Raw genomic sequence first — 22,860 nt, forward strand, 5'->3', positions numbered from 1 at the left:
CAATTTTTAATACTGGTATACAATGCCATTGTCTGACTGGGAATTCAAAGAATATATGGGGGTTACGTGCACCCACAATTTTTACTACTGGTATACAGTGCCATTGTCTCACTGGGAATTCAAAGAATATATGGGGGTTATGTGCACCCACAATTTTTACTACTGGTATACAGTGCCATTGTCTGACTGGGAATTCAAAGAATATATGGGGGTTATGTGCACCCACAATTTTTAATACTGGTATATAGTGCCATTGTCTGACTGGGAATTCAAAGAATATATGGGGGTTACGTGCACCCACAATTTTTACTACTGGTATATAGTGCCATTGTCTGACTGGGAATTCAAAGAATATATGGGGGTTACGTGCACCCACAATTTTTAATACTGCTATACAGTTCCATTGTCTCACTGGGAATTCAAAGAATATATGGGGGTTATGTGCACCCACAATTTTTAATACTGGTATACAGTGCCATTGTCTGACTGGGAATTCAAAGAATATATGGGGGTTACGTGCACCCACAATTTTTAATACTGCTATACAGTGCCATTGTCTGACTGGGAATTCAAAGAATATATGGGGGTTATGTGCACCCACAATTTTTAATACTGGTATACAGTGCCATTGTCTGACTGGGAATTCAAAGAATATATGGGGGTTATGTGCACCCACAATTTTTAATACTGGTATACAGTGCCATTGTCTCACTGGGAATTCAAAGAATATATTGGGGTTATGTGCACCCACAATTTTTACTACTGGTATATAGTGCCATTGTCTGACTGGGAATTCAAAGAATATATGGGGGTTATGTGCACCCACAATTTTTAATACTGGTATACAGTGCCATTGTCTGACTGGGAATTCAAAGAATATATTGGGGTTATGTGCACCCACAATTTTTACTACTGGTATATAGTGCCATTGTCTGACTGGGAATTCAAAGAATATATGGGGGTTATGTGCACCCACAATTTTTAATACTGGTATACAGTGCCATTGTCTGACTGGGAATTCAAAGAATATATGGGGGTTATGTGCACCCACAATTTTTAATACTGGTATACAGTGCCATTGTCTGACTGGGAATTCAAAGAATATATTGGGGTTATGTGCACCCACAATTTTTACTACTGGTATACAGTGCCATTGTCTGACTGGGAATTCAAAGAATATATGGGGGTTACGTGCACCCACAATTTTTAATACTGCTATACAGTTCCTTTGTCTCACTGGGAATTCAAAGAATATATGGGGGTTACGTGCACCCACAATTTTTAATACTGCTATACAGTTCCTTTGTCTCACTGGGAATTCAAAGAATATATGGGGGTTATGTGCACCCACAATTTTTAATACTGGTATACAGTGCCATTGTCTGACTGGGAATTCAAAGAATATATGGGGGTTACGTGCACCCACAATTTTTACTACTGGTATACAGTGCCATTGTCTCACTGGGAATTCAAAGAATATATGGGGGTTATGTGCACCCACAATTTTTACTACTGGTATACAGTGCCATTGTCTGACTGGGAATTCAAAGAATATATGGGGGTTATGTGCACCCACAATTTTTAATACTGGTATATAGTGCCATTGTCTGACTGGGAATTCAAAGAATATATGGGGGTTACGTGCACCCACAATTTTTACTACTGGTATACAGTGCCATTGTCTGACTGGGAATTCAAAGAATATATGGGGGTTACGTGCACCCACAATTTTTAATACTGCTATACAGTTCCATTGTCTCACTGGGAATTCAAAGAATATATGGGGGTTATGTGCACCCACAATTTTTAATACTGGTATACAGTGCCATTGTCTGACTGGGAATTCAAAGAATATATGGGGGTTACGTGCACCCAAATTTTTAATACTGCTATACAGTTCCATTGTCTGACTGGGAATTCAAAGAATATATGGGGGTTATGTGCACCCACAATTTTTAATACTGGTATATAGTGCCATTGTCTGACTGGGAATTCAAAGAATATATGGGGGTTACGTGCACCCACAATTTTTAATACTGCTATACAGTTCCTTTGTCTCACTGGGAATTCAAAGAATATATGGGGGTTATGTGCACCCACAATTTTTACTACTGGTATACAGTGCCATTGTCTGACTGGGAATTCAAAGAATATATTGGGGTTATGTGCACCCACAATTTTTACTACTGGTATATAGTGCCATTGTCTGACTGGGAATTCAAAGAATATATGGGGGTTATGTGCACCCACAATTTTTAATACTGGTATACAGTGCCATTGTCTGACTGGGAATTCAAAGAATATATTGGGGTTATGTGCACCCACAATTTTTACTACTGGTATACAGTGCCATTGTCTGACTGGGAATTCAAAGAATATATGGGGGTTACGTGCACCCACAATTTTTAATACTGCTATACAGTTCCATTGTCTGACTGGGAATTCAAAGAATATATGGGGGTTATGTGCACCCACAATTTTTAATACTGGTATACAGTGCCATTGTCTGACTGGGAATTCAAAGAATATATGGGGGTTATGTGCACCCACAATTTTTAATACTGGTATACAGTGCCATTGTCTGACTGGGAATTCAAAGAATATATGGGGGTTATGTGCACCCACAATTTTTAATACTGGTATACAGTGCCATTGTCTGACTGGGAATTCAAAGAATATATTGGGGTTATGTGCACCCACAATTTTTAATACTGGTATACAGTGCCATTGTCTGACTGGGAATTCAAAGAATATATTGGGGTTATGTGCACCCACAATTTTTACTACTGGTATATAGTGCCATTGTCTGACTGGGAATTCAAAGAATATATGGGGGTTATGTGCACCCACAATTTTTAATACTGGTATACAGTGCCATTGTCTGATTGGGAATTCAAAGAATATATTGGGGTTATGTGCACCCACAATTTTTACTACTGGTATATAGTGCCATTGTCTGACTGGGAATTCAAAGAATATATGGGGGTTATGTGCACCCACAATTTTTAATACTGGTATACAGTGCCATTGTCTGACTGGGAATTCAAAGAATATATGGGGGTTATGTGCACCCACAATTTTTAATACTGGTATACAGTGCCATTGTCTCACTGGGAATTCCACAAATAATTTGGGGATTCATTCACCCTACATCTCAGGCTCTTGCCATATTCACCCAGGTTGTCAGTGCTGCACCAGCTCGTTCCCAGACAGCTCGGCCCGAAAAACACGTTACCTATATAGAGGATTTGGACAATGAAGACAACATGTTCTAAATCTAATGTCTGCACCTTCTCCAGAATTAAAATAAAGGCAGCGTTTAACTTTCAAATAGCACTGCACAAAGGAAGAGCTTATCAGCTTGTCTCATGACATGCTACTGAAAAGTTTCATTTGTGTATCTTAATGTAAATATAGTTGTATAAGCTTTTTGGGTTTTAGGCACTGCCAAGTTATTTATTACCACCCGCTCCCTTATAATGATGATGACGCCAAAGTCACTGTGGGTGTTCAGAGCTCACAGCTTTGGGTGACATTTGTCTTGCTCTCTGTCGGTACCAGCTGTCTTTTTGGATACCGTAAAGTTATGTTGACTTTATTAACAGCTATAGAAGCTTTAGCCAGGTTGTGACGGTGTGTAACCCTAACAACACTAAGTGGGATACACATTAATAGTCAGTCTATGTACGCTAAACGTATCACTGAAGTCATTTTTTTTCCCTCTCCCCTAATATAAGAAAGGAACAGACATTAGACCTAGACCGGGGTTCGAGGCTTGAAAAAATCCAGTATTATTTGTTCTTCATGATGTGAAATATGTGTTGAAAAGCAACCCAAGATGAAGTCAGCCATGTGTGCCAGTGTGTTACTTGGCATGCCTTTGCTGGCCCCAACTGTAAGGGTCACTCTCCATTTCCTCCATTTTCCACTCCCCTTCACACCATTTGTGGTGAAGCAATGGGATGCACTGAAGTGCACCCTCTAGCCTCGTGTGGGATAGGGACATCAGATGCCACTCCAACCCCCTCGTCTTCCTCCGCCAGCCAACGGTGCGAAGATGAGAGGAGTGTGCTCTGAATGTTTTCTGCCTAGCAGAGGCTAGTTCTCACTTACGAAAATGGCCCCACTTTGACCTGTATATCAGGCACAATGGTGTAGGTTTCAAAGAAACATGGCACCAACAAGTTGGAAAACGTGGGCCATGCGTGGACCGTGTTTGAGTCTGGCAAGCTCCAGATCTGCTACCAGGTTCCAGCCATTATCACAGGCGCAAAAATGCCAGGCCCCAGGTGTAGCAGGGAAAAAAAAATGCCATCTCAGCCAGGATGGCATCCCTGACCTCGGAGGCACTGTGCTGTCTGTCCCCCAAGCTGATCAGTTTCAGCACGGCCTACTGACATCTCCCCATGCCAGTGTTACAGTGTTTTCCGCTAGTAGCTGGGGTGGAGGTTGCAGCTTCGTAGGGTTTCAGTCTACTCCTGCCATGAATTTTGGCCTGGGAGAGGAGATAGGCCACCCCAGTTTGCACCCGGGGAACAGACTCCACCACATTCACCCTGCCTGTCATTAAAGATAAGCACTGCAGCATCCCTGACCACAGGCGCTTGTCCATGTGTCGGTGGTCAAGTGGACCTTGCAGCAAAGCGCAGAGCTCTGGGCCCGACTGATGTTATGGGACACATGCAGGCGCAAGGCAGAGACAGCACACCAAGAGAAGTAGTAACGGCTAGGCCCAGCATAGGGAGGTGCCCCAGCTGCCATCTGCTGACGGAAGGCCTGGGTCTCCAGAAGCATAAACAAACACCAACATCTCCAGGGCCAGCAGTTTATCGATGAGGCTGTTACAGGCTTGGGCATGGGGGTGGGTTGTATTGTACTTCTGCCTGCAATGAAAAGCTTGGGAAATGTGGAGTGGCTGGGAAGAGGCGCATGATGGTGCAGGCCAAAAGGGCGCATGAGGGTGAACTCCCCAATGTGTCAGAGATAGGTGTGTAGGTGTCCTTGCATCATATACTTGCACCATATTTGGCTTTGGAAGTTAATTTTGTGCCAAAAAGTGGTTAAGACAGCGATCCCTCAGCTACTCCCGTTACACTGTCTATTGAAGTTACCATCTGTGGAAGTGGACCACCATTTCTAAGATCCCAAAGGAAGCAGGCAAGAGATGTGCAGTTCAGAAAAAAAGATGAGAAAATAAGTTTAGGCTGTAGAGCACAGAGGGATCGGAGAGGACAGAGCTGGTGTCGGCCAGGTATTCCCACAACATGCGCCTATACTTGTCCCTCCTGGTGACACTAGGCCCCTGAGTGGCAGTAATTTGTCCAGGGGGGCCATTAACGTGTTCCAGACCTAGGAATAAGTCTTCCAACAGGGTAGAGTTTTGCATGCCTTTGCTTCTACCCACTGTTTTTGCTGCTTAGCTTCCCTCCACATCTACTCTGCTTTCACCCCTAAACATCACCCCAGTTTATGCCTTTGCTTCTACCCAGGTTTTTTGTTGATTTAGCTTCCCTCTACATCTACACTGCTTTAGCCCCTAGACATCACCCCTGTCCATGTGGGGTCGGTGGCCTCGTCATCCACCAACTCCTCTTCCAATTGCGCACTGCCCCCTTACTGCAAACCGCACATGACCACAGCTTGCCTTGATGGCAACTGTGTCTCATGATCCCCACTTAGGTCCAGACAAGTCGGTGGCGGGTCCAAAACCCCAAAATTGGAAGGAAATGGCAGATGCTGCAGTATTTCTAACACCTGTTCCTGGTGCTCGGGCCTGGTCTGTGTTGTACCCTGCACCCTGCTTAACGCATCTGCCATATCCGAAGTTGTGCTGAGCGCATGCTAATGTTTCGTGTCCAGTGCAATGGATGGGATGGGATTTCACATAAGTCTGCCACCCATGGCCACTCATGGTTGAGCAACTGAGGGAGTTGACTTTGACGAACCCGAGGGTTTTGGAGTTGGAACTACATCAAAGGTCTGTGCTGCTCACACACTCTGCTCAACACATGATATGTTTAGTGCCAGCAGTGTGGAGACGTCGCACAACAGCCGTTGTTCCAGCAGGTACAGGCGTTGTAGGAGTGCATAGAGGCTAGCAGCGGCAACTATACACTTTAAAAACTATCCGCACAAGCGCCACACTTTCACCAGTAGCTCAGGAACATTGGGGTACCTTTTTCAAAAGATTAGCAGCAATGAGTTAAAAACGTGGCCCAGGCATGGAATATGTTGCAGGCTGCCAAGCTACAGAGCCAATCCCAGGTTACGGCCATTATCACACATGACAACATGCCTGGGCCCAGGTGCAGTGGCAAAAACCACATTGCCGTCTCATCGAGGATGGCATGACTCACTTTGTAGGCAGTGTGCTGTCTGGCCCCCAAGCTGATGAGCTTCAGCACGGCCCGCTGACGTCTCCCCACACCAGTGTTGCAGCGTTTCCAGCTCGTAGCTGGGGTCAATTTAACAGCGGAGGAGGGTGGTGTTTCAGCCCTCCTCCCAGGAATGTTGTGTGGGGAGACAAGTCAGGCCACCACATTTTGCGACCCGGTCCACGCCTCAACTACATTCAACCACTGTGCCCAAATTGAAAGGTAGCGTCCCTGTCCGCATGCACTTGTCCATTCGTAACTGGTCACATGGAACTTTAGGGCTAAGCACTGAATTTAGGGACCGCCTCATGTTTGGGGGAAAGTGCTGGTGTGGACGGCACAGTGCGGTGGCGCAGTAGACACTCTGCCCAAAAAGGGCAGAGTGTCCCCCAGCCGGGATTCCAACATCTCCTGGGCCAGATTTCTTGAGATGAGGCCGTTGAAGCCTTGGGCATGTGGGTGGGTTGCGCTGTACTTTAGCATGAAATGAAAGGCTTGGGAGATGGGGAGTTGCTGGGAAGAGGCGCATGATGGCGCGGGCAAAAGGAGAAATGGCAGGAAAAGGTGAGGATAAGGGTGAACTCCCCAAAGTGTCAGAGGCAGATGTGGAGGTGTCCTGGCTCCTGGTCTGGACTGCAGCGCCAGCCCTGTCAACAGTGGAAGAGGCAGTGGCAGCCAGGCCAAACGACGATTATCCTGCGCTTGCTCTCACCCACTGAGCCCAGGGCTTGCCTTCCAAATGATGGCACCCGCAAGAGGTGGTGAGATTCCTCTCCGCAGATCTCCAAACCATCTTGGACTTGCAAATTGCACTAAATTTGTCATGTAACTGACATGTATATGATGAGTCTATCCATTGTCTGTTCATTTTGGTGAAAGTCAGCCTGTCAGCTGACAGACAGCTGTGCTTGTCAGTGATGATGTCACCGGCTGCTTGTACCCCCAGTTTTTGCTGCTTAGCTTGCCTCCACATCCACACTGCTTTTGCCCCTACACATCACCCCTATCCATGCCTGTGCCTCTAGCCATAAGTCTGCCACCCATGGAAACTCATGGTGCAGAAAGTGAGGGAGCTGACTCTGAGGAACCCTTGGGTTTTGTAGCTGGTACTCCATCAAAGGTCTCTGCTGCTCACACACCCTGCTGAACATACGGTATCTAGGGTTAGAGCGTGTGGTGACCTCGCACAACAGTAGGTGCTTCAGGCAGATGTAGGCCTTGCTGGAGTGTATTGCGGCTAGCTCCAGGTACTGTAGACTTGGGAAAGTGGGTGTCCAAGTGCCGCACTTTCACCCTTAGCTCAGCTAATTTGGGGTATGTTTTTAAAAATCATTGCACCACTACATTGAACATGTGGGCCAGGCATGGAACGTGTTGGAGGCTGGCAAGCTCCAGAGCCCTCCAACAAGCTAAAAAACCTGGCCCCAGGGGCAGCGGGGATAAACAAATTGCCATCTCATCCAGGATGGCATCCCTGACCTCAGAGGCAGTGTGCTGTCCGTCTCCCAAGCTGATGAGCTTCAGCCCAGCCTGCTGACGTCTCCCCACACCAGTGTTGCAGCGTTTTCAGCTCGTAGCTGGGGTAAATCTAACAGCGGAGGAGGAGGAGGGTGGTGTTTCAGCCCTCCTCCCAGGAATGTTTTGTGGGGAAACAAGTCAGGAAAATTCTTGAAACGGGAGAGTTTTGCATCTTTGCCCTTGCTGCCTATGGACATCCCTTTGCCTCTAGCCACCATTTTCCCTGCTTTGCTTGCCTCCACATCCACACTGCTTTTGCCCCTAGACATCACCCCAGTCCATGCCTTAGCTTGTACCCCCAGTTTTTCCTGCTTAGCTTGCCTCCACATCCACACTGCTTTTGCCCCTAGACATCACCCCAGTCCATGCCTTAGCTTGTACCCCCAGTTTTTCCTGCTTAGCTTGCCTCCACATCCACACTGCTTTTGCCCCTAGACATCACCCCAGTCCATGCCTTAGCTTGTACCCCCAGTTTTTCCTGCTTAGCTTGCCTCCACATCCACACTGCTTTTGCCCCTAGACATCACCCCAGTCCATGCCTTAGCTTGTACCCCCAGTTTTTCCTGCTTAGCTTGCCTCCACATCCACACTGCTTTTGCCCCTAGACATCACCCCAGTCCATGCCTTAGCTTGTACCCCCAGTTTTTCCTGCTTAGCTTGCCTCCACATCCACACTGCTTTTGCCCCTAGACATCATCCCTATCCATGCCTCTTCCCCTAGCCATAACTCTGCCACCCCTGGAAACTCATGGTGCAGAAACTTTGGTTGCTGACTTTGAGGAACCCTTGGGTTTTGTAGATGGAACTCCATCAAAGGTCTGTGCAGCTCACACACCCTGCTCAAGATATGGTATTGTAGGGTTTCAGCGTGTGTGAATGACGGACAACAGCCTGTGTTTGGACAGATGTAGGCCTTGCTAGAGTGTTTTTAGGCTAGCAGCGACTCCTGTGCACTTGCAAAAGTGGGCGCACAAGCGCCGCATTTTCAACAGTAGCTTCGGTACATTTGGGTATGTTTTTAAAAAACTTTGCACCACTAGGTTAGACGTGGGCCAAACATGGAACGTGTTGGAGGCTGGCAAGCTCCAGAGCCGCTACCAGGTTCCAGCCATTATCACAGGCGTAAAAATGCCAGGCCCCAGGTGTAGCAGGGAAAAAAAAATGCCATCTCAGCCAGGATGGCATCCCTGACCTCGGAGGCACTGTGCTGTCTGTCCCCCAAGCTGATGAGCTTCAGCACCGCCTGCTGACGTCTCCCCACACCAGTGTTTTAGCGTTTGCCGCTAGTAGCTGTGGTGGAGGTTGCAGCGTCGTAGGGTTTCAGTCTACTCCTGCCATGAATTTTGGCCTGGGAGAGGAGATAGGCCACCCCAGTTTGCACCCGGGGAACAGACTCCACCACATTCACCCTGCCTGTCATTAAAGATAAGCACTGCAGCATCCCTGACCACAGGCGCTTGTCCAAGTGTCGGTGGTCAAGTGGACCTTGCAGCAAAGCGCGGAACTAAGGGCCCACCTGATGTTGAGTGACACGTGCTGGTGCAAGGCGGGGACGCCACACCGGGAGAAGTTGAGACGGCTAGGGACGGCATAGTGAGGTGCCACAGTTGCCATCAGGTCCGGGAAGGCGGGAGTTTCAACAAGCCGGAACGCCAACCTCTCCTGGGCCAGCAGTTTAGCGATGTTGGCGTTCTAGGCTTGCGTGGGTGGGTGGTTAGCGGTGTATTTCTGCCGGCGCTCCAATGTCTGAGAGATGGTGGGTTGTTGTAAAGAAGCGCCTGATGGTGCCTTTGATGGTGCAGGAGAAGGAGATAAGACAGAAACAGGGGAGGATGAGGGAGAAGTCAACAAAGTGGCGGAGGCAGATGAAGTGATGTCCTGGCTCGTCCTCTGGAGTGCATCGCCAGCACTGTGAGCAGAGGCAGTGGCATGAACGGCGGGCGACGTTTGTCCTGCCGTTGCTGCCTGCCACTGATTCCATTGCTTGGATTCCAAATGACGGTGCATTGAAGTGGTGGACAGGTTGCTCTTCTCAGGGCCCCTACTCGATTTCGAGAGGCAAATTGTGTAGACGACACTATATCTGTCCTCGGCGCATTCCTTGAAAAAACTCTACACCTTCAAGAAACATGCCCTCGATGGGGGAGTTTTTCTGGGCTGGGTACAAAAGGGAACATCTTCGGACATTCCGGGTCTGGCCTGGCTTCGGCAAAGCAGCTGACCTCTGCCTCTGGACATGTCTCTGCCTCTAGCTACCCTTTTTGGTGCTGCACCTGCCTCAACATCCACACTACTTTCCCAGCTTGACATCTGCCTTGTCCAGGTGGGGTCGGTGTCCTCGTCGTCCACCACCTCCTCTTCCAACTCCTGTCTCGCCTCCTCCTCCTGCACAATGCGCATGTCAACTGGCTGCCCTGACAGCAACTGCGTCTCATCGTCGTCGATGAGGGTGGGTTGCTGGTCATCCGCCACCAAATCGACCGGAGATGGAATGGAGGAGACTCTAGTGTTTGAGCATCTGGACACAGATACTCGTCTGTTAGGTCCGTGGAATCGCGAAATGGAGGGGAAGGTTGCGGTACAGTCAAAGGAAGGGAGAACAGCTCTGGGGAGCAGGGACAGTTGGGGTTATTGTTCTGAGAAGATTGGGAATTTTGGGTGGAAGGAGGACAAGACTGTTGGGTAAGAGGAGGTAGAGGCTGACTGGCTGGTGGACAATGTGCTTTAAGCGTTATCCGACAGCCATTGCAAGACCTGTTCCTGGTTCTCGGGCCTACTAATCTTTGTACCATTCAGCCTAGTTAATGTGGAACTTTTGTGCAAAGCGCAGAACTTAGGGCCCGCCTGATGTTAAGGGACACACGCTGGTACAAGGCTCAACTCACCCTAAGTGCCAAAAACACTGCTGGTGCAAGGCTCTACTCATGCCAAGGGCCTCAATCTCTGCTGGTAGCTCAGCTTAAGGTCATGTAACTTTGTTTGGAAGGGCTCATGTTAAGGGCTAGAAAAGTGAATTTTGGAAGGTCTTACCACATCACACACACACACACACACACACACACACACACACACACACTCAAAATGACAGTTAAGGGTGAGGGCTTTTGGAATTCCCATTGCCTATTCCATTTGTGGTTGTCATGGGGAACGTGATTTAAAGGGGTGGTTGTTACTGTTTGTTGAGCTTAAATTGGGGTTTGTGTCCATCCATTTGGGGAGTAAAGAAGGTTTCCAGGTATTTTCCCACTTTGATAGAGGTTTTTTTGAATGTGGAAAGTGTGTAGTTGTTAGGCAGTGATGTTGGGGTAATAGAGGGTCTTTGGTGTGTTAGATGCCCCCAGGCATGCTTCCCCTGCTGTCCCAGTGTCATTCCAGAGGTGTTGGCATCATTTCCTGGGGTGTCATAGTGGACTTGGTGACCCTCCAGACACGGATTTGGGTTTCCCCCTTAACGAGTATCTGTTCCCCATAGACTATAATGGGGTTCGAAACCCGTTCGAACACACGAACATTGAGCGGCTGTTCGAATCGAATTTCGAACCTCGAACATTTTAGTGTTCGCTCATCTCTAGTAATAACAGCTTCTACGCTTTCCATTGTTTTAAACAATACTTGTGTGACCTAAAGTTTCTACAGGTCAGGATGATCTCACTGATAAAATAACTACCCAAGTGAATACATTGTATCTGCAGTCGTATACATGAACCTATTCATGTTCAATTTTTGGCATGCTGTATATCTTTTTTATAATACCAAAAGACTGTCTTAAAGGGGCTCTATCATTGGGAAAAGTCATTTTAGCTAAGCACATACTTGCATAGCCTTTAGGCTATTCCACACATACCTTTTGTATATAAATTGCCTCAGTAGTTTTTGAATAAGCCGTTTTTACTCATGTGCTAATTAGCCTTCTCTGTGCACCGGAAGTCTCATCGTGTACCCTCTCTCTGCTATTCTCTATGTGTATGTACAGCAGAGTCTGTTGTGCTGATGACTCATCTCCCTGCTCTCATACACATAGAGAATAGCAGACAGTGATCACAGACACTTCCGGGTGCACAGAGAAGGCTATGGGCAGGTTCCCACCTGTGCTTGGTCTCCGCTTTGTGGGCTTCCATCTTCTGCCCGAAAAACTGGACATGAAACGGAAACCCGACAGTCAGTGTCCGCCTGTGAGTGTCTTCGGGTCTCTGCGGAAAAACCAATTTTTTTTTAACCAGGCACAAAGTGGGGCATGCAGGACTTTGTGGCCAGTTAAAAAAAAAACGATTTAGCCGTGGAGAGGCACAAGACGCTCACGGGCGGTCACTTTGCAAACCAGTTCAAGTGAATGGGTTTGAAAACTGACTGCCAGTTTCCATCTCCTGTCCAGTTTCTCAGCACCTTTTGCTATGCGAACTTTTACCATTTTAATTCTTTTTATTTATATTTTTTATACCTAATGTTTAAATAAAGATCTGTATTTTTATTATGGATTTCATGTGTCATTTTTGGGGTCCTTTTTTTTCAGTTAGGACAGGTAGAACAGGTTCACTGTCAGGTAAACATGAAGAATTCAAGACATGGGTGATGAGAGTACACAGTAGTGAAACCTCCTCACAGAACACTAATAGGCTAGGAACCTCATAGCTCAGGCACCTTTCTGTAAAGGAAGGTGCCTTAAATAACCAAGGGACACAGTTGATTAGCCTGGGCAATATTTGAATGTTCTTGTGCACACTCAGTTTGGCTCTTAAACTGCCCGCACAAGTGCCCTATGGTAGTAGAATTGTCAAAGCAAGTGAGCAGAGATGCCAGCAAACCACCCCCCAAAAACATTAGATCAGTAATCTCAGTAGTCAACTAAAAAGAATTAATACATAGGATTTCATGCTTGTGGTTCTATTCGAAACTTGAGGTTTGTAGGATTCAGATTTGCTCAGTTATATCTTATGTACATTCGCAATAAGAGACCCCAATTTATTCTGCAGTGCTGGGAATCTTATATTGGACAAGACATCTATCGTCTGGTTGTCATCGATTTTCTCTTTGTGTTGGTTGGTTCCTTCTTTGGAGAATTTCTGAGAAGGTAGGTCATGTATCATTATACTGTGTTGTTCTGCAATGATATTGCAGGTTTACATATGGAGATATTATTTTGTAGGATTATTGGGATGCACTGCTGTAAAACCTTAGGGGCTCCAGAATTTGACATTGCAAGAAACGTTTTGGATTTGATTTATGCACAGACATTGGCCTGGTACGTAACCATTTACTTTATGTTAAATATTCCCTGGCTCCCTCTGCTTGTATCTGTGTAATGTTTTACACAGAAGTCAATCAGAGATGTCATAATAGTGAAATCCATTTTACTGGAAAAAGAGTGTGCGTATGAGGCAGCAAACGAAATTGTAAATTTTTTGGCTGTGCGCCAAAGATTTTGGTTTCAACAAATCAGACCCCATATTTTAATGTATTTATTTACACCTTTGGTATATAGTAGACATTGATAAATATCCTTGATAGAACTATGAGTGATAAACCCTGCTGCTGGCAGCTGATATTACGGTAGGGGGAGCTCAGTACATAGGAATTAATACAGCAACTAGTGATTCAAAGATTGTTTTAAAAAATCTCTTTCGATTGTGCTCCACCTAGTGGTGGATGCAGGAGATTGCAGTGAAGTAGAGCAAATCAGCACTGGGTTCTCTTCTCCCACAGGCCACATAACAGCTGCATGGTCTACCTGCATGAACTAAAAGTCAGACAGTTCCTTTAAACTACTGATTTCAATGGGCACAATGTAATGCACTTTCATTGCAGTATCGATGTAGAGGAAAGATATACTGTATGATCCTGCACTCTTTTTATCACTGTGGGACTATCCAAGGTATCCGAGAGCTATGTTCAGCTTCTCTTCCGCAGTATCATAGAGATATATAGAGCTGCAGGTCACATAATATGTAACTGGAATTCCAATCCAACAGAGGGATTTGGGGATCTAGTTCATGTGATCAGTGGTGGTCCTAGTGGATGTTAGATTAACATTCTTTTCTTGTAATATAATACTGTATTATCTATGCACGGAATTTCCCCATGGTGGGACTGGTAAAGGATTATCTTATCTATCTAGGGTCTAAACTGTATGGAGTCCTAAAAACGATAAATTAACCTTCGAGGTCTGAAAAAACAAGGATTGAGAGTTTGGGATCTCAAAATGTCTGATCCTTTGTTGCGCTGGCACGTAAGCTGTTGCCAGACGTGTCTAGCTATTTTTGCTTAAACAAACTGGCCAAGTATACATACTTTTGGGAAGGATAGGGGTGATCCCTGCCTCAAACAACAAACTTACACTAGGTTCACACAAATGTCAGTCTGTCTGTTCTTTTGGTCCATCAAAGGACCAGAACAATAGATGAGCGGTCAGCCAAAATAGCACATATGAAACCTGTTAAACCCCAGGTCTATCAGGTGTCCATTGTTTTATACATTATTGTGGTTATCTGCTTTCTATAATTGATAGCCTTTCCTTGTGATAGGTCCTCAATATTAGATTTGTGGAGGTCTGACACCTGGGAAACCTGCAGATTACCAGTATTGAGCCAGTGCAAGAGAGCTGAAACTGTATCGGAGAGTGTAAATGTAGAAGTGCTGTCCTATAGAATTCAATGGGGCAGCGCTGTTGTACTTACACTTGCCAATACAGTTTGTATGGCGAATGAGCAGTACAGAGCTCCCACACTGCCTGGGTACCAGTGATCAGCAGGGGTCACAGGTGTTGGACCTCTCAGATGTAATATTGAGGGCCTTTAAGGGCACCTTTAAGTGCCAGACAAAAAAACTGCACGTCCAGGACTTTTTCGTATGGCGATTTCATGTGAACACTGCAATGGAATCTCCTAATGGAGACTCTGATGCAGATGTGAACCCAGCCTTATGTGTATGGGCAACTGTTGTGTAACTATCGACATGGTGAAAGTTGTAGGACATGTAGAGGCCATGATGTTCAGTAAATGCATAAGGAATAATATGATAAACCTCTAGATAATGAAGTCAGTCCTGATATCTATATTACTTTATTACAGGATTGGAATCTTCTTCTCCCCTTTGCTACCAATAATTCAAATGATCAAACTTTTCATAATATTTTATGTGAAAAAGGTAATCCATTTTATTTCATCTATTTTTTTTTTTAAATCTATTTTAAGTCTATTTCAATGACAAAGACAACCACTATTGTGGTATTACAGTCCGTAATCTTTATAGCTTTACAAGAAAATACAGCTAAGAAATAAAGAAAAAACTGCATAGTTGACATGTACATAAACATATACGGCATAAGGGACGGGTACTTGTTTTCTCACTCAATACGGGTCTCAGTAAACAAATTGCTGTTAAAAGTCTTCAGCTAAACTTTTAAGTCTATAAGAAACACAATAAACATAAAAGCTAAAATTCTAGGGGAATTGGCTAAGAAATGGGCAACTAAACCAGAGGTCACTGTATTGAGGCCTGGACAAATATGTTTATTTGATTAATATTTAGGTGAGTTTGATGATGAATTGCATTCCCCCTCGGAGAGCCTGGCGAGCCTCCCAGATGACCACAGTCTTCATTTTCCTCTTGTTTTTCCCATCCTTTGCTGGAGTTCTTTGTGTCGTTGGAGTCACTTGGTGGAGGTAACCCATATACCAAAAACAGCAATAATTAAAGTTGCTGCACTACAATACTTGGGTGTAAGGAAAACGTTACCATTTTGTACCATGTTAGCCAGTGGGTATGAAATATAAAAAACAAAAAACTTGAGAGTCTTCAGTAGTTGATACCTTTTTTGATGGCTAACTCATAATGATGACAGATTACAAGCTTTCGGGATAACTCTGATCCCTTCCTCAGGTATATCAACTACTGAAGACTCAAGTTTTTTGTTTTTTTATATACAATACTTGGGAGAAGCATTGTGATCTGTCAGCGGCCCTTGTAGACAGGACTCTTCTCAGAATGCTTCTCCCAGCTATTTTATTCTGCAGTTGCCCAGCAGTTTTCAGTCCTTTATACTCTGGGAGATCTTAGTATACACAGTGTAAAGGGGTTGTGATACTTACCACCTATCCACAGTGTATCCTCAGTGTGAACAGAGTGATCATCGCTCCATTCAAAGTCTATGGTACTGACAAAAGTCACCAAGCCCACTACTCAGCTATCTCTGTGAATGGAAAAGAGTGAAAATACCCTGATGTTTCTCCTTACAAATGGGGGAAAAAGATCTGTGTTCTCATAAATGGAGGGTCTCACCAGCAGAGCCTCCAGCGATCAGGCACTCACTGCTTAATTAATGTATCCTGTTCAGTGTTCGTTCATCTCTAAATACAACCCCTTTAAATGGATATTATATATACTCTAGCTTTTATAGACATGCTTAAAGCTGGTGATAAGGAGTACATGTAGCTGTTACACAAAGTGGGTACAGAATGGGAGACATTCTACAGACCAGAATGAGAAGATGCCATGGAGCAAATTATAGAGTATAAGAGTGCTAAGTTCATTGGTGAACGGAGAGCATGATTCTGTTTGCAGATGTTGACAGCAGATGTGTATCAGGACTGTAGAGAGCTTTCAGCTTATTGGGGTACACAAGTTAATAATGGAGTTTTCCCATGTACTGTACCTCTCCTAAGCAGTTTGTCTGTTGTCTCTTCTTCTCACTTTTTGTATTCTTCAGCAAGCTGGTGGGTTGCAGTGGACAGTGGACTTACAGTAATCTGAACACTTATCTCAGTGTTTACACAAAGAGATAACAGGCACTGAGTAAGTCCATTGTCTGATCCCTTCTCAGCAGATTGCAATTAATTGACCTTATTGCTTGGGACATAAGATCAGGAGATAACAGCTCTGAGAGCAAGCATGATCCTAAGAACTGAGCCCCCCTCCCCTTCAGAGAGTAGTGAGTCAAGTCACCCATTCTGAGATCAGATACCAGGCTGGGACCTAGATAATATTGTGTAAACAATGGGATGAAATAATATGATATAAAGTGTTACTAGTAAGACTTAGACTTCTTTTACAGTCAGGCTTCTATGTTATGTTTAGCTGAAGGCTTCTCTAAAACTTCTTGTTTCTGATTTTAGACGGACACCTTCGGTGTCATGTGGACCTTTCCGGACTCTGCCTACACCTTACACTTCAGTTGATGACTGGATCGCTTCTATTAAGGGTGTACAATGGGTTGTCTGGATTTACCAGAACCTGGTTGAAAGTGTCCTCTTCTTTTACATTCTTACACTGATTGTTTTGTAAGTATAATATGTGTAAATGTTATAGCATCAGCAAGATTCTGTTTCATATAACTGTGTATTGGTCAAGGGCGTAACTACTGGGGTAGCAGTGGTAGCAGCTGCCACAGGGCCTGGGACATTAGGGGCCCGGCAACAGCCGCTACCGCTGCATTGCTACTGGCTGGAGTTACTCCAGACGGTAACGGGCCCTATTTACTTACTGATCCTGGCAGGGGCCAGGATCAGTAAGTGACACTGCGGGCCCCACAAACACTATTATTATACTCGGGGTTCTTTTCAGACCCCCTAGTATAATGATCGGATGTCCAGGAGAGGTAAGCCAACATAATAAGCTCTTATTCACAGAGCACTGAGGATACAGTGTTTAAACCTCTCAGTCTTTGTAGGTCCTCAACATCCGATTGCTGGGGTCCAACACCTGGAACCCGCACAGATCAGCTGATTAAAGCTGGAGTGGCGTTCTGGTGACTGACTATTCTGCATCACAGGCTGGTGATGTCGTGTTCATTCATCATGTGGCCTGTGTACAGCTCAGCCCCATTAAAACAGAATGGGACTGATCTGCAATACCAAGCACAGCAGGGTTTTTATATACTGTACTATATGAATTTTATGTGACATCTCACTAATCATTTTCCATTTTGCTTTAGAATTATTTCATATCTTTACTGGCAAATTGTCCAAGGACGGAAGGTTATGGTGAAGCTGCTGCTCACACAAATCGCTAATGTAAGTGTATACAATATATCAGCAAACTGAGCTGTGTTCACTATCCATCATAATCATAACATTAAAGGGGTTTTATCATCAGTACTAGATAAGTCAATATTTTCCACCAATAGATTGTTCTTAACAGCAGTAATATAAAAATGGAGCAGGAATCAGGCAGCTCTGTTCTATGTGTAATGGCTGGACTGAGTCACTAGCTAAGCTTCTATTCAAGTGAATGGGAGCTGAGCTGTAGTAACTGTGTTTTACCACTTCACAGAGAACAGCGCTGTCTGCTTCCTGATCCATCTAACATCTAACTACCTATGAACCATCATAAATATTAGTATTATTACTTTTTCAGGAAGGCAAAGATAAATCATTTTTGCTTGATGAACTTCGGAAATCACAGAAAATAACTGGAGGAAATCGTGGTGCACCGCATGGAATGTCACAAAGAGAGGTTAGAATGTGACTTATTTTACAAAAATATTGTTGACAAATATGTATCCCTATAACTTTCCTCTCCATTACAAGAAAAAATAAAATATATTCGGTGGCACCAAAAACTTAAACTTCATCAGAGGTTGAACCCATATCAATCAGATACTTACAGTATCTTCTAACTAGAGATGAGCGAACAGTGAAATATTCGATATTCATTTCGAATAGCCCCTCAATATTCGACTATTCGAACGAATATCGAACCCCATTATAGTCTATGGGGAAAAAAGCTTCGTTTCAGGGGAAGCCACACTTCGACTCAGGAGAGTCACCAAGTCCATTATGACACCTCAGCAAATGAGGACAACACCTCTGGAATGCAACTGGGACAGCAGGGAAAGCAAGTCTGGGGGCATCTAACATCCCCAAGTCCCTGAATTACACCCCTAATAATGTAGGAGCTGACTTTTTCCCATAGGAATGCATTGACCAGCGTTGATTGGCCGAATGCCATACAGAGTACAGCATTCGGCCAATCAACGCTGGTTCTTCTGGAGGCTTGTCTGTGAGGAGACGGAGTCTAAGATCGGTCCACAGCAGTCTCCATTGTGGTCCGATCTCAGGTATAGCAGAGTTGACACAGCCCTGCTACACCTGAGATGCAGCAGAGCTGGCGTGCGCTAAGCTCTGCTACACCTGAGATGTAGCAGTGTTGTGCGCTCAACGCTGCCACATCTGAGATGTAGCAGCGTTGAGCACACAGCACTGCTACATCTCAGGTGCAGCAGAGCCCAGCGCACGGCCAGCTCTGCTGCATCTCAGGTGTAGCAGAGCTCAGTGCACGGCCAGCTCTGCTGCATCTCTGGTGTAGCAGAGCTGTGTCAACTCTGCTATACCTGAGACAACAATGGAGACTGTTGTAGACCGATCTTAGACTCCGCCTACTCCGGCAGAACCAGTATAGATTGGCCAAATGCTGTACATTGTATGGCATTCGGCCAATCAATGCTGGTCAATGCATTCCTATGAGAAAAAGTCAGCTCCTGCATAACGCAAGCTGACAGGGATCCCGATGAGATTGAGCCCCAAAGAGCTGTTTGAATAACATTCCTACCCTAATAAAGCTAATTCCTAGCTAAACCAGCCACTACATCTATCCCTGTCTCTTAGTCACATAGTTCACAGTCTCATATGAACCGAGTCTGAAATCCACCATTCGTATAAAGTGGAGGTCATCTGATTTAGCCAGCCAATTACTTTTTCCGATTTTTTTTCAATGCCTACGTTATCGTAGTTCCTGTCTCACCTCCCCTGCACAGTTATTGGTGCAAAAAAAGCACCAGGGAAGGTGGGAGGGGATCCAAATTTTTAGTGCGTTTGCCGTGTGGCATTCGAATGGAATCGAATATCTCAAGCAGCTTGATATTCAATCGAATACCAATTCGATTGAATGCTGTTTGCTCATCTCTACTTCCAACCTATTAAAGGAGGTCTGTACCCAGGATAATCCATAGTAAACTAAGCACCCATCATTGTAGGGAACTCCACACTGTTACAGTCATCTGCTGCTCCCATGCAGAGAAATCTATACTTTTATAAATTATCTAAATTTAAAGGGAACTTGTCAGGGCTATTTGAAAGACTAAACCACCCGCAGGTCCTTATGGAGCAGTGTTTAGTGTCCCATATGGCCTACTCCTAACCCTAAAAACACTTTTATACCTACTCAGCCTTTGTTCTGCCAGCACCTGTGCAGTCATACGCTGAAGCTGATAGAGTACACCTCGGCTTCAGGGTACATGCGCAGGTGCCGAGAGAAGTAGAGGTGAGTACATTGAGATTCTGCAACAGACTCTTGTGACAACCCTTTAAACATTTGGTCATATTAGGTAGGAATTCTTATGCTGGAAATCCTGGCAATGCTGAATTATTCTTCCATTTATAGCAGGTTATGAGGTCTAAAACTTTCTTCTATTTTCGTTCATATCTGCTTTATAATTCTCCTACTTACTATCATTCTCCTTTGAATATTTTAGGTTCTGTCTCATAGAAGTGTAGATGAGCAAATGGGTCACGGTAAGGAACAATTCTATTTGCAATAATGTATACATTTTGGTTTTTTTGACCGTAGTCATTGGGTCTCCAGAATTCATGGTTATCACCAATAATAAATGTGGGGCATATTCACATTTGACTGAGATGACATCACAATTGGCACACCCTTTCTAGTGAGCAGAAACTGTTTTAAAGTGAATCTATCACTAGAGTCCAGCATACAGTATCAATCTAGCCCCACAGATAGATAGGTTAGGGTCTCCTGAATCAATTGGTGTTTTCCCCAAATGGTTGACATGCTGAGTTTTGCTGACGCAATGTCATGATGACAGAATTTCATATATTTAGACATTGAAAGCTACTTTTTTTAGTATAGCCACCAATCAGGGGGTATACTGCAGACATATATAGGCAGCTTCCATTGAACTTCTTTAATATTACTCACCGATGGTAGCAGACTGGAAATGCCCACTCAGCCAGTCACAGGTGATATGCCTCAGCCAGTAGTTGGCAGTAGTGAGTATTTCCTGTAGTGCCATAGCATAATATGCTGTTTTGGCAAAAGACAGATGGTCATTCATATTAAGACTATGTCGATATCACATTAAAAGGGGGATATTACATTCAGAAATGCAAGCTGGCAAGTTGACCTGTGCAATGTCAGTTTCAGAAAGCCTTGGCAATAAACTATCTGTTTGTTCTGCAGTTTTCATAACTCAGTTCTTCAGGAGACTTTTTATGTCCTTACAGAGCCCAGAGCACAAAGATCTCGTCACTCCAGTGCCTTGGAGTCTGCTATGAGGGCTAGACAAGAAATGGTGGAAAGAGGTGAATTTAATGATAACTCTGAACATTCAAATACAATGGCAATGATTATGATGGCAAGGCAACAGGCTGAGTATGAGGAACAGCAAGCAAGACACAGAGAAGAAAACAAAGATGCCATGGAGATGGAGGAAAGGCCGAGGCAACAGGATGAATATGAGCAACCACAACCACAGTACAATGAAGAACAATCTCAAGACTATGAGAGACAACTTCCATTAAGTTACAGAAGTCAATCAGATGTAAGACAAGTGGCTAGTTATGAAGAACAAGAGCCTAGGAGTCAGTCAAGAACAGACGCCTTGGCATTGGCTATGAGAGCAAGACAACAGGCAGAACTGGATCTGTAGATCCTTACTGTACAAAGACGCCAACAGTCTTAAGACTTATGTAAAAGACTTGTCATCCAATGTAATATTAAAACTCACCAAGATGACAAACCTGACCACCAAATCCTTAAACTTTACATGTACATATATACATACATGTACGGTTATACATGTACGATTAGTTTACAACCTTAAAATGGAGAACAGTACTGTATGTTCAATGAAGTTAATTGATATATTGTATATACTTGAGAATAAAATATAGATTTTATGCTGCACAGTTCCAAAATAGCAAGATATAAAAAATGTTTATAATATACATTAAATGTGACAAAATTTTTAAGATTACTATATTATTTATTAAACATAAATCATCTCAGTTTTGACCGTGGTATATTCTTGTTTTCTCTCATACATGTATTGCATACTTCTTCTCTGTACATATGTTAGTTGTTTCCCTATGTCTTCCTGGGTCATCTGGAAATTTGTAAAGTATTTTGTGGATAAGTCTGCTCTTTATAATGTAAAGTGTAATCTGCAGTGAAGACCCCAGGGGCACATGACTCATAAGGTGGGTTGAGCCTGGGGTCCTTAGGCAGATGTCTGCCAGAACTGCAGGATGCAGAAGTCAAGCCTCAAGGCCAGCACTTCTGTACAGAGAATTTTTGACTTACCCTTGTACACCAATGTTTGCAGGAGCCTTCCATCTGCAGAGTCTTTATGTTCATGTACTTGGTAGACCTTTAGGGTATGTTCACACGGAGTGTTTTGGCAGCGGATTCAGTGGCTCCAGACACGCTCCAGTGTAGGCCCATTCATTTGAGCCTACACAGGAGCAAGATGCTGCATCGGCATTCGTGGCGAGTAGCGCGGCATGTTCACATGACGGAAAAGGTTTCCGCAACATACCCTTAGAGCGCACATCAGATAACCAAAAGGTCCTTCAGTCACTGCAATAGTCCTCTCATCAAGATGGACCACAGCTCACCTCAGATTATACAGCAAAGGGGGAGGAGTGAGAAGGAGCTGAAGGATACAGAAGCTTAGACTGATGCTGAAGCTAACAGGGAAATTTCTATCTATTCTAGCCCAAATTCTTTATTCACATGACTACAAAGTATTACATCTGTATGTATGTTTTGTCTTGGGGGCTGTTTCTAACTGAGAGAGAAGACATTAGGGAGCAGATTCTCCTCTACTTACTGTATACAGTGTACATTATGGAAGCATGTCTCTAATTTTTTTTTACATTACATTGTTGTCCCACTTGGGGACTTGAAGAACGCTGGTTCAGTGGTATACATTTCAATAGACCTATACCGTGGCATAGGC

General features: G+C 44.4%; 1 protein-coding gene across 1 annotated transcript in view; it reads left to right on the top strand.

Moving 5' to 3' along the window:
• Positions 1-21,775, top strand: part of TMC5 (transmembrane channel like 5) — an 87,214-nt gene extending 65,439 nt beyond the window's left edge. The window contains exons 14-22 of the mRNA XM_075285541.1: positions 12,863-12,960; positions 13,036-13,131; positions 14,957-15,032; positions 15,417-15,550; positions 17,000-17,164; positions 17,818-17,896; positions 18,240-18,338; positions 20,356-20,395; positions 21,125-21,775. Coding sequence (XP_075141642.1) covers positions 12,863-12,960; positions 13,036-13,131; positions 14,957-15,032; positions 15,417-15,550; positions 17,000-17,164; positions 17,818-17,896; positions 18,240-18,338; positions 20,356-20,395; positions 21,125-21,549 — 1,212 coding nt within the window. The 3' untranslated portion in view covers positions 21,550-21,775. The remainder of the gene's footprint in view (positions 1-12,862; positions 12,961-13,035; positions 13,132-14,956; positions 15,033-15,416; positions 15,551-16,999; positions 17,165-17,817; positions 17,897-18,239; positions 18,339-20,355; positions 20,396-21,124) is intronic.
• The last annotated feature ends 1,085 nt before the right edge of the window (positions 21,776-22,860 follow it).

This window comes from Leptodactylus fuscus, chromosome 8 (assembly GCF_031893055.1).
Source record: "Leptodactylus fuscus isolate aLepFus1 chromosome 8, aLepFus1.hap2, whole genome shotgun sequence".
Taxonomy (NCBI): Eukaryota; Metazoa; Chordata; class Amphibia; order Anura; family Leptodactylidae; genus Leptodactylus; species Leptodactylus fuscus.